Source organism: Vigna umbellata, unplaced genomic scaffold, assembly GCF_029865625.1.
Source record: "Vigna umbellata cultivar VRB3 unplaced genomic scaffold, Vumbellata_1.0 scaffold_684, whole genome shotgun sequence".
NCBI lineage: Eukaryota > Viridiplantae > Streptophyta > Magnoliopsida > Fabales > Fabaceae > Vigna > Vigna umbellata.
The window spans coordinates 35688-48369 of NW_028274451.1; the positions used below are offsets into that span (position 1 = coordinate 35688).

Consider the following 12682-nt stretch of genomic DNA (forward strand, 5'->3'; position numbering starts at 1 on the left):
GGAAATTTCATATTATTTAACGTAAACAATTTAAAACATAAAATTATAATTTTTCAATGAATAAGATTGTTTAGAAAAACAAAGTGATTAAATAAGAAATAATACAAAGTGAAAAGAGTATAAAAAATATTTACACAATATTGTGAATGATTATATTAAAAAATTAAAATATATAATAAAATGTGATTAAATTTTAATTGGAACCTGAACTCGATCTGCATCGCAGAGTACAAAAGAACTCGTGCTTTTTAACACAACATTTTCCTTCGTCTCCTCAGCATTCACCACTGATTCCTTCATTCATTCACAAACTCGAGTGGTGCATTCGCAGAACAGAGATCTCACAGATTCACCGGTGATTGGTGATGGCTCAGCCGCTAGTGAAGAAGGACGATGACCGCGACGACGAAGGTTCTCTTCTCTTTTCCTAATTCGATCCGTTTTCTCTCTCATTTGCTCTTAGCGTTTTCCGTTCTCTCATTGCTACTGTTGGATCAATTCCTTTTGCTTCCAGATCCGTGTTTCATTTCCATTTCCGAATACTAGAGTAGGGTTCGCCTAGTTAGATATTTCAATTTTCAAGTTCCTCGTACTTAGATATCTCAATTCTCTACATCCTTATATTGAATCTTATGTTGTTCCTCTTTGACTTTCCTAATGGTCTCTAGTTTGATCTGGTTCGATTCCTTATCGTTTGTAAAAGCTCGAATTGATCTTGACAGATAATTTACAATGCAGATAGTGGAATAAGTTTCCCTGGATTAGGTGATAGTGGCAGATATTTAGCTCTTTGTTACATTTTTTTCCTTCCCTTTTTGGGTACCAAGTCAGGGTTTTGCATCGTCACGAATCCTACTCATAATTATTGATTTAATTGAGAATAAATTGTTAATGTTACTAATTGTGATGTGATTTTGGTTGTTGAGCAGCCGAGTATTCCCCCTTTATGGGAATTGAAAAGGGGTCTGTTCTTCAGGAGGCCAGAGTTTTTAATGACCCTCAACTAGATGCTAGGAGATGTTCACAGGTTTGTGTCGTGAACTAAAGGATGCTTATATTGTGATCTCGTTTCTGTAAATGATTCAGTGGTTGAATTCTCAGTCTGCTTGTTTTGTTATCTTATTTACAGGTTATTACAAAACTCCTATACCTGCTGAATCAGGGAGAGACATTTACAAAGGTCTAGAATGATATCCATCACCATGCTTATCTATGGAATTATGTTAGAGACCGCTGTTAATCCTTTCCTGAGAAATTTTATTTTTGCTAGGTTGAAGCAACAGAAGTTTTCTTTGCTGTTACTAAGCTTTTCCAGTCTAAAGATATGGGATTAAGGAGAATGGTCTATTTGATGATAAAGGAGATATCTCCATCTGCAGACGAGGTTACATGTTCTCATGCAACTTTTTTTTTATTTTAGATTTATTTGTGTCGTCTATGATCTGTGCTACTAGCTTAGATTTTGATTGTTCTACTAGCTTAGATTTTGATTGTTCTATGTCCTTAATTTTAAAATAGGTTATCATCGTGACAAGCTCTCTAATGAAAGATATGAATAGCAAAATTGACATGTATAAGGCCAATGCTATTCGTGTGCTTTGTCGAATCACTGATGGAACACTCCTTTCCCAAATTGAGCGGTATTTAAAACAAGCTATTGTAGATAAAAATCCAGTTGTTGCAAGTGCTGCTTTAATTAGTGGCTTTCATCTGCTCCAGGTAATAATCGTGTGTGTGTGTGTGACACACATATATATATTTGAAACTTTTTGAATGCTCGAATTGTATGCTGCTCACTTATTTTGTGCCCCTTTTACAGACAAATCCTGAAATTGTAAAAAGATGGAGCAATGAGGTTCAGGAAGCTGTTCAATCAAGGGCAGCCCTTGTACAATTTCATGCTCTGGCTTTGTTACATCAGGTATGCTTCCAGACAAGTTTGGTTATGCACTGGTTTTGTAGGTGTTGAAGCACCTTAAAACTGTCATCATTCTAGGGTCATTTAGTGTGTCAAGGTTTGTATGGTGGCCTGTATCTTTCTACTGCCAGTGCACTTTCTTGAATCATCACTACTCTTATCACAGCTAAATGTCACGAATGAACTTATCTTCATTCTTTCCTCTTACAACATCCACCAATTAAGTACATTTCTTTGTGAGCTTAACTTAAATGAGCTTATGTGGGTGATGAATTTAACTATACATAGAGAAAGCAAAACTTCTTGAATTTCACCTGAAGATATTAATGTTTGTTTGTTTGGTTCCTGGTTCATGTTATATTATCACATTCTCTTCTGCAGCTGGAATTTTTAGCATATTCATCATTATATTTCTAACTTCAACTTCAGCATCAATTAGAAGTGTTGCTTCTTATAGTACATAAAAAAATTTCAAGTTCGAGTTTCTGTTCAGATATCTGTATTGTATCTTAGTTCAACTAAACCAAGTTTTAGATGCTTTGAACTTCATGTTGGTAAACAAGTTGAATGTCCCCTGCATTGATTGTATAGTGCTGTAAATTTTTGCACCTTCTGACTCGTTACACATCTAACGTAATTATCTTGTAGAATTAGTTTAGGCTGGATCATGATAGGAAATCCTATTCCTTTAACACCGTCCTCTAAGTTTTTTACTGTATCATTGCTGACTCTTCTTATCAAACAAAACACAAGTATAAATTCTAAAGAGAGTTACTGGTACATGGTGATTTGAACCATTGCAGATACGACAGAATGATCGATTGGCAGTAAGCAAGCTGGTTACTAGTTTGACAAGGGGGAGTGTTCGCTCACCTTTAGCGCAGTGCCTTTTGATCCGTTACACTAGTCAGGTGTGTTTCCTTCCATATGTACATTGTTGCTGGGGTGGTATTTATTTTCATAATCCTTTCTTCCGTCATCTATGTAGGTTATTTATGAATCAGGCAATAACACAGCGTCAGGGGAACGCCCCTTCTATGATTATCTTGAGAGTTGCCTTCGTCACAAGTCGGAGATGGTGATTTTTGAAGCTGCTAGAGCAATAACAGAGCTCAATGGTGTAACAAGTCGAGAATTAACTCCCGCAATTACTGTTCTTCAACTCTTTTTAAGTTCTTCTAAGCCAGTGTTGAGATTTGCTGCTGTCCGCACCTTGAACAAGGTAATAATTTCTCAAATTTTACTGAACTAATTTTTATGCTGCTGCAGAATAATGGGATATTTGAAATGTCACTCAAGTCTGAAAGCTCCCTGCCTGTGTTCTTTTTCCTTTTATGACTTGGAGGAGTTGATAGAAAATCAATACTCTCAGTGTTTGCTAAATATTCTAATGAGATTTGTGATGGTCAAACTGGACAGGGTTTAATCATTAAGTGTGACTTTGAAACTTTACAGGTGGCAATGACACATCCAATGGCAGTTACCAACTGCAACATTGATATGGAAAGTTTAATCTCTGATCAGAACAGAAGCATTGCTACCCTTGCTATTACTACACTTTTGAAAACAGGAAATGAATCTAGTGTGGATCGTCTTATGAAGCAGATTACAAATTTCATGTCTGATATTGCTGATGAGTTCAAAATTGTTGTTGTTGAAGCAATAAGATCATTGTGCCTGAAGTTCCCTTTAAAATATCGATCTCTGTATGTGTCCCTGTATATGGTTTTCAACTCCTCTGTATACCATGTTACATCTTAGATAGTTATTTCTTAGATGAATGTTCTCTGCTGATGGTTTGTATTCTGCATTTGTTTTCAGGATGAACTTCCTGAGTAATATTCTTAGGGAGGAAGGTGGTTTTGATTACAAGAAGGCAATTGTGGATTCAATTGTGATTCTCATTAGTGATATCCCTGATGCTAAGGAAGCTGGGTTGCTTCATCTTTGTGAGTTCATTGAAGATTGTGAGTTCACTTATTTGTCTACACAGGTACTACTTCCATCCTGTGCTTCATCATTCACAGTTTTTTGCATTTTGTCAGTAACCATTTTCCCCCTTGCACACTGTAGATACTTCACTTCCTGGGGATTGAAGGACCTAAAACATCAGACCCAAGCAAATACATTCGTTACATTTATAATAGAGTACATCTCGAGAATGCCATTGTTAGGGCAAGTGCCGTGAGTACACTGGCAAAATTTGGTGCTGCAGTTGATGCGTTGAAGGTGTTACTTGTTTTTGTTTGCTTTGGTTTTCTCTAAATGTTTTATATTACTTTTGGGGATATTTGGTGCTAACTTGAATCTCACTATTTTTTTTTAGCCCCGTATATTTGTTCTGCTAAGGCGATGTCTTTTTGACAGTGATGATGAGGTGAATTTCTTAACCTTGTTTTAACGTTTTATATGAGTTATGGGGCTTGAAGTGTTTTAGTTGTCTAAGTATTTTGTATATCTTGTTACTCATACCTGTAAGTTTAAAATTCAATTTTCAATTGTTTAAATCTTTCAAACAAATGCATGTTTGTTGTGTCAACAGTTAGTCAGTTAGAACAGTGCACAAAATAAAGAAAAAGAGGGAAAGTAATAAGGGTGAGGTTTTAGATTTGCTTGGGGAGGGAGATCCAGGTCTGTCAAATATGCGGGAATAAGAAAAAGAGTCCATTGTGTTCGGATACTGATGTTCAGTTCTGGATATTTTTTACTTTTTAAATTGTTAACCACTTCAATATATATTTGGTATTTTGATTTCTTTTCAGGTTCGCGATAGGGCAACACTTTACCTGAACACACTTGGAGGTGATGGTTCAGTTGTTGAGACTGATAAGGATGTAAAAGACTTCCTGTTTGGGTCATTTGATATCCCACTTGTTAATCTGGAGAATAGTTTGAAAAATTATGTAAGTCCTCAGCATCTTTCTTGCTTACCACAGAGTGCATGATCTCATGTTTTTAATATGAATGTAGGAGCCTTCAGAAGAAGCTTTTGACATTAACTCTGTGCCCAAGGAGGTCAGGTCCCAGCCACTTGCAGAAAAGAAAGCCCCTGGTAAAAAGCCATCTGGTTTGGGTGCTCCTCCAAGTGGTCCCCTATCAACTGTAGATGTATATGAGAAGATGCTTTTGACCATTCCAGAGTGTGCAAACTTTGGGAAGCTTTTCAAGGTTCTTCCATTTTATTCTTGACAGAGGATTTTGTTTAATTTTTTTTATCTACTGTATACATCATTGCATTAAAATTAATGGCATACTAACATGCGTGTATTTATTTAGCATGTGTCTATATATAGATAGACACGTGTGCTAAATAGAAGACAAATTTAGATTCTTTCATATTCTATATGTGATGTTGTTCTTTCTATATCTAACGCAGTATGTATTTTTTTTACCAGTCCTCAGCACCTGTGGAGCTCACTGAAGCCGAGACAGAATATGCTGTTAATGTCATTAAACACATTTTTGATAGGCATGTTGTGTTCCAGTACAATTGCACCAACACAATAGCTGAGCAATTATTGGAAGATGTAATTACAATTCTAGACGCTTCAAATTCCACAAAATAACCCAACTCCCAGGTCTGTAATTTTTTTTTCCTATTACAGGTTATTGTGAATGTGGATGCTTCTGAAGCAGAAGAATTCTCAGAGGTGTTCTCCAAGCCTATCAGGTCTCTTCCTTATGATTCACCTGGACAGACTTTTGTGGCATTTGAGAAGCCAGAGGGAGTATCAGCAGTTGGAAAGTTTTCGAACGTTCTGAAATTTATTGTTAAAGAGGTATTGTTCTCTTTACTTTTGGGAAGCTTATTTGTTTTTTTATTATATGAATATCTAGATTTGTTTTATTTTATTTTATTTTATTTTTCAATGACCTATAATATTTCTGTAGCAATCTCATCCATAGATAAACTGGATCTTCTTCAGGTTGACCCTACCACTGGCGAGACTGAAGATGACGGTGTTGAAGATGAATACCAGCTGGAGGATCTGGAGGTTGTTGCTGCAGATTATGTGTTGAAAGTGGGGGTGTCTAATTTTAGGAATGCTTGGGAAAGCTTGGGCCCTGATTTTGAGCGAGTGGATGAGTACGGTCTTGGACCTAGAGAGAGCTTGGCTGAAGCTGTAAATACTGTTATCAACCTGCTTGGCTTGCAGCCCTGCGAGGTAAGCCCGTGATTTGAATTGCTGCTTTGGTAACTCTTTTGAGACCACTTGTATATGTCCTTGTTTGGTTTAGAACGATTGCATGTAGTGTTCAACACAAACATTTCAAACCTATGAACTCTCCTTAATTGCCTTAAACCCTCGCTACTGACCACTATTAGTGTCTAATATTATTAAAGGGATTGTGAAAAAGCATGTGATTGTACAGTTTTTATAGCTTATTTGTTGTACTTGATGGATATGCTGTAAAGTAATGATTGTTCTGATGAGTGTGTGCAGGGAACAGAGGAGGTTCCTCCCAATTCAAGATCACACACATGCTTATTGTCAGGTGTATTCATAGGGAATGTAAAGGTGCTTGTACGGTTGTCTTTTGGACTTGATGGTCCGAAGGATGTTGCAATGAAACTGTCTGTCAGATCGGAGGATGAAACTGTCAGCGATGCCATTCATGAGATCGTCGCAAGCGGCTAGTCCATTGAGTCAAGAAATATTGACTCAATTCAACCCTTTTTTGGTTAATGAGATTGGAGTTGAGCAGGCATATAGATCGACGTTTGTAAAGAATTTCAAAATTGTAATTGTTTTGTCCTTTACTCACTGCATTTCTTGTTAGACTAGCAACGATACTGCAACTCAATCGCCGCCGGCCTCATACCCTTCATTTTTCCGCCTAGCAGTCATTCTAAGATGAATATTTGAGGATAATGTTCGTGTCATCAAAGAATTGGATTTTGTTGAACATAATTTGTTTAGTACAGGAGACATGTTTCTTCACCTGATCGACCTTTACGCTTTCTTGTATTATGACAATGACGTAGACATGTTTATGTTTGAATATCATGATTTCTAGGAAGTGCTTTTTCATTCTTATATTCATAAAATGTGTTAAGGTATAAATTGAAAGTTCGTTCCTATTAATTTGATTTACAATAGTTATAATTTGGAAAATTAAGAAAATATTAATTGTGTTTTTCCTCTAATATAGCTAACAATTATTTATATCAAACTTAAATTGTATATTTCGCACAAAACGTGTATGGTGTAATTATCAGATCTTTAACTATGTATATTTGAAACCCCATGGACAAAAAGTATTAATTCCATCCCTGCTTTTATGGAAGAACGTGCATGATAGGCATAAGTCCACATGTCAGCATCAAAATCTTAATTGCAATTTCTTTTCAAAATTATGAATTTGGATATTTCGTAATAAAAATAAATAAATAAGTTGTGTTTATAAGCAAGACATAAAGGTCAGATTTCATAAAATAAATAAAAATAAAATAAAAAACAAAACGTCAGATTGCATAAAATAAAACAAAAATACTTCCGTTGCCAGGAACCAGGATCTCTTGAGTGAAAACCAGATATCCTAACCGCTGGACGACAACGAAATATTGATTTTCACTGGAGTTTTAAATTTTATTACCCCTAGGAATATTAAAATAAGGTCAGATATGCATAAAATAGATAAAACAAAATTATTTCCGTTGCCGGGAATCGAACCCGGGTCTCCTGGGTGAAAGCCAGATATCCTAACCGCTGGACGACAACGGATTATGGTATTCATTTTGACAAATATAATAAATAACAGATAAGTTGTACCGTTTGTTATTTTGAAAGAAACCACCTCGCAAATATACACACATTTTTAGCATCTATATGAAATCATAATTTAAGTGTATTAAAGAGTAAACAAATTTAGCAAAAAAAAATTGTTTTATTCCAAATTAAAGCAGTAACTTATTACTACTACTGATAATAACAATCAACGTGTTAACTCTACACCCAGCGTGACATTAAATGCCTCAATCCTTTAGATTACCGAAAGTCATTATTTTGGTGGTTTCACACAACATGGATTTGTTACAAGTAGTTAAGTATTTGCAGTTAATTCTCAATTTATTTAGGATTGAATTTCTTCCTAAAATCTTACTTATCCAAAAAGATTCCCAGGGTATTGATAAAATTATTCAGATGTAATAAATTTTATGAGGTCAATTGCACTACACATGGCAGTATTAGAAGTGTGTCCTTGTACTATTTAATACAAACAGAGAAAATTAAGTAATAAAAGAGAGATGATGAGATAATCACATTGAAAAAATGGGAGAAGTAAAATTGAAGGAAACAATTGTTGATTGCCACTTTAAGAAGTGGACAAAAGACAAAAACCAGAATGGGCATGCCTCTATAAATTAAAGCTATATAAAACTGAAAGGCTATAAACAAAATACAATTAAAGCATACGCTCTTATTCGTTAATTTAATCTAAATACACATCCATCCGCATAATTTATTTCTTCACACAAAGCTGAAGCCTCTGATTTCAGGTGCTCCCACCAACGTATGTGCAAGCATTGTAACCTACCATGAGGAGGAAATCGAGTTAGACAACCCACACACACCGTATAGGTATTCGTATTACGTATTATTATACCATAACCATGCCGTAGATTAGGAACCAGAACAACGCCGTATATTATATAATTCAATTTCCAATAGTTCACCAAACATACGCCACCTAAACTGTCAAAAGCATTAGTCTTTTTTCTTCTATAATAAAAGTAACCTTTTGCAAAAAAGGGCCGTTGGTAACTTCAACATCACACCTTTGTGACAGCTAAGACAACTTTATTTTTTTTCTTCCGATTCTATGATTCTATTCCTATCAGAGAACAGTATTCTTCACCACTTTAACTTCTCATGCCTAGTTTTCATTTTGGATTAAGCCTTGATAGGTAACTATGGAACTATTTTTTATTATTATTCCTCGTTCAAAGTGGAATGATTAAAAATTGAAAATTGAGAACTTACTTGGATTTTGGGATGTCAGTGTTGCTGATTGGGAGAAGTCACAGTTCCATTGATTTTTGCCAGATGTTTGGTAGTAGAGATTCATCGCAAATGCAGCATGGGATGCTACTGTGTTAGGCTCAAAACAAGCACCTCCCGGTTGAATTGGTCCACAATCTATGCCATGGCTACAGGCGTAGTCAATATTGGCTTGCAACTGATTATCAGAAACTCCTGCTTTGGGTACACACCATCCAGAAGTGTTGGGTGCTGGAGTAACAGGAGTTTTTGGACTAGTTGATGGAGCCTGTGGACACAATATAAAGAGGCTGCACGTTATAGAAAAGTCTTTTATGAAACTTATCAGCCTTTTTATAAAGTAGCAATTTCCTCACCTGCTGGCTCGACTTGGCTAAGCCAGCATCGTATGCCATGGTACCATCAGTTTTGAACAACCCAAAGGCGCGTTCAGATCCTGGACCGGGTTTGAGATCCTCATCATAGAGTGCAAAAATGTAAGTGTCCACAGACTTCCCAGGCATCAAAGGTGTCCCAACCAATGATCTAAGATGATTAATCAGGTTCCCGTTAAAGGCCTTTGCATTTTCAATACCAGGTCCTACTTCGTTACTGTCACCACGTGAGGGCCATCCAGTCTCAGCAACCACGATCTCCACGTCCTGGAACCCCATCGAAGTCAAAGCAGAATGTACAGCGTCAACCTGCACAACATTCACACGCCACTATTTAATAAACCAGATGAGATCCTTAAACGGTTAGCAGCATAGTTCCTGCACCAACCAAGTTTTGGAGCCACCAAAAGCTAGCGTTTGGGTAAATCAGAGTTATTGCATATGCTAAAATCAAAGGGGCAATTGAATTGGACCAAGGACAAGTGGTAGGTTGTTGGTAGCACAACGGTGTTCCTCGACATTGAAATCTTTCCTACCTTTTTTATTCCCACAGGTTCAAAAAGACAAGGGTTTACCTACCTACCATATTCACTCACTGTGACCCATTTTCTTTATCCATGCCCAACATGGCAACAATTATTGATGGTTTGGAAGGACTTGTTTTGTGACCACACTGTGTGCCAGCCTGTTTCCAACCAGAGTGAGAGTATGCAGTAATATTACTCAACTATACATGGATAAGAATAACTTCACTCTTATCTTGGGTTATTACACCGGAGTGAGTCAATCCAGAATCCTTGTCAAATTTTTCTTTATTCTTACATATGAAGTCATACATCTACGTGTGAGTAACTACATCTACTTTCAAGTTTAGTCCTGAAAGTTCAAGCCACATAAACTCAGATGAAGCATACTGCATCATAAAATAAGAATTTTATTATAAAATGAAATGTTGTGAATGATGGAGTTGTTTCAGCAACATGACTCTCATTGCAGCATCACGGGCAAAAATAAATAAAACGTTAGATAACAATTTAGTCATGTATGTAGACGAATCAAACGACTTTCCATTTGAAAAATGGAAAGAAATCACCGTCATCGTATTATTATATGAATCTTCACGACAGCAATAACAGGAAAAAACAAACTGAGCAAAAAGATCACGTCATGGATAAGAAATTAATTTAAGCAAGCGATCTACTCTGTGGATTGAATTCGAACCAAGAATGTGGGTGAGAATGAGATCGACATTAACTATTAATTATTAGTTATTATAGTTATAAAATATATCAATAATAATATATGATTAAATTTTGAACCTTGATGTCCTTCTAATGCTGAAAGACAAGATTAGCTATCTACTCGGTGGATTGAAGAGCAAGATTTGATTTGAAAATAGTGTGTGGGTGTAAGGAGAAACAGTGTGGACACGTGGACGGAATGTAGAAAGCAGAGGATGATTGTCTACTTGACTCCCACGTCAACTTTTTATAATAAAAAAATATTTTTAAAAGCGAAAAAACAGTGAGAGCTACTGTACTCACCTGGGCATCGAACATATTCGTGTAAAGTTTTCCGTTGCCGGAGTCTACCCGCCCCGAGTTCGGTTGGAAGAGGCAAAACGCCAGCGTTTCGGGTCTCGGGTCGCTCTGGTAAGCGAAGAACGGGTACGGGTTGATAGTGAACGGAGATTTGTTATCCTTCAGAACCGTCAGCAACTGCTTCAGCGTGTTCTGGAGCGCTGGGTTGAACAGCCCGGACGACGGCGGATCCGATTGAGTCAACACGGCCATGGAGTGCACAGTGGAGACCTTGATCTTCACAGAGGCCGCGTTGAGGGCATTCTGGAGATTTTGCATCGCCGGCACGAGCTGGGAGGCAAGACTCTGGTCGGCCAAGGTTAGAATCTCGTTGCCGACGGTGATGAGAGTGATGTTGCTGGCCGGGTAGTAGGGCAACACGTTCGCGTTAACCCACTGAGTGGCCGCGTTGGGATCGGAGGCCAGACTCGGAATGTCGCCGTTGGCGGCACCGATGACGATTCCGATGCCGGAATTGGCGAGGGCCTTGATGATTGCGGGATCGGCACCGTAGAGGCGGACTTTTCCAATGGAGGTGGATTTGAGGAGCGAGGCCGTGGAGTCCGGCGGCGGAAGGTTGTCGGCGACTGGCCATAGTTTACTCCTACAAAGATTGAGAGTCTGCAAGAAGAATAAGTTAAAGAAATTAAAGATTTTAATTTTGTTGAAAGCGGTTGAAAAGGCAACAGTAAAAACAGTAACGGTTGGAAAAAGAGGTAACTAACTAGCGAGGGAGAAGGTGATGACAAATAGAGAAAGGAAGAGGAAAATTGAAGGAGAAGGTGCCATGTTAGCCATTGCTGGGAAGTGTATGAAGGAAGAGATGTTGTGTTGTTATATAAAAGGAGAAAAGGCAAAACCCACAAATAAATATATTAAAATAAAAGAGTTTACCAAGACTTAAAAGTATAGTAGGAGTCTATAATAATTATTTTTGTAATATTGTAACGGTAGAAATATTCCAAAGACAAAGTTATAGAAGGTGTCCTTGTCAAATGGCCACTTTCTGGAATTTACGTAGCGCCATTGCTATTCTCATAATAGTAGCTCATTCAAAAGTTTCTTTAAATTTCTCACTTAATCAAATATTTTGTTTTTTTGATGAAAAATGTTTTTTTTAAAAAAATTACAATTAATTCGTTTAATATACTAATTAATAAAAGAGTACCACATAACTTTGAAAAAAAAAATGTTAAAAGAAAATTGTTAACCTCTCATGTTACTTTTTGGATATCGTTGAGGGAAGAAAGTGATTACCCTTTACTCAAACTTTTCCACTGTTTTTGCGCTTTCTAGGAATTTACCGTATTCACCTTATGGTCTACCCAATTTGTACAATCACACTTTTAAACAACACCAAACATTACAATTAATACTACTTTTGAACCCGTACAATAAATAATACATGTATTGGTTTGAATTATATCCTTCTATATATGCATCCAACAGACTCAACGTAAAAATTATTAAAAAAAATATTCTGACAAAAAATTTCTTTAATTTATTACTTACATTTTATTATATTATTTTATTTTAAATTTATTAAAAATGACACGTGTAAAAATATTGTATCGTTATATTTTCTCAAAATATTTGACATGATATTAAATATAATTACTTCAGAGTTGAAGACGGAGCTTATATTTGAGAGTTTATTAAAAAAAAAGTGATTCTTTTCTCCAAGTAATACTATGGGGGTCCACAATGAATGTATAGGTTAGAAAATATGTATAAAATTATAAATCTTTCAAGATGACTGTTCAATTTTTGTTAGTGTGATTACTATGATTTACATGAAAATGAACT

General features: G+C 36.4%; 2 protein-coding genes and 1 non-coding gene across 3 annotated transcripts; 1 reads left to right on the forward strand and 2 right to left on the reverse strand.

Moving 5' to 3' along the window:
- The first annotated feature begins 234 nt into the window (after nt 1-234).
- On the forward strand, nt 235-6861 carry LOC124842522 (coatomer subunit gamma). Its single transcript, XM_047319024.2, has 18 exons — nt 235-411; nt 930-1027; nt 1130-1180; nt 1271-1384; nt 1519-1719; nt 1820-1921; nt 2722-2829; nt 2907-3140; nt 3374-3624; nt 3740-3911; nt 3992-4147; nt 4245-4295; nt 4681-4821; nt 4889-5086; nt 5314-5445; nt 5524-5697; nt 5845-6084; nt 6364-6861. The coding sequence occupies exons 1-18, from the start codon at nt 366-368 to the stop codon at nt 6556-6558; spliced, it is 2664 nt and encodes an 887-aa protein (XP_047174980.1). The 5' UTR covers nt 235-365; the 3' UTR covers nt 6559-6861.
- A 711-nt stretch (nt 6862-7572) lies between these two features.
- On the reverse strand, nt 7573-7644 carry TRNAE-UUC (transfer RNA glutamic acid (anticodon UUC)). Its single transcript has one exon. It is a non-coding gene; the product is annotated as a tRNA-Glu (tRNA).
- Nucleotides 7645-8150: 506 nt separating this feature from the next.
- Nucleotides 8151-11497, reverse strand: LOC148190638 (glucan endo-1,3-beta-glucosidase 7-like; the record flags this gene model as incomplete). The annotated part of the gene is given in 5 exon segments (XM_088102715.1): nt 8151-8454; nt 8905-9190; nt 9279-9605; nt 10841-11466; nt 11469-11497. Coding segments are annotated over 5 exon segments (1306 nt in total), but the record flags the coding sequence as incomplete, so codon positions are not given.
- Between the last annotated feature and the right edge of the window lie 1185 nt (nt 11498-12682).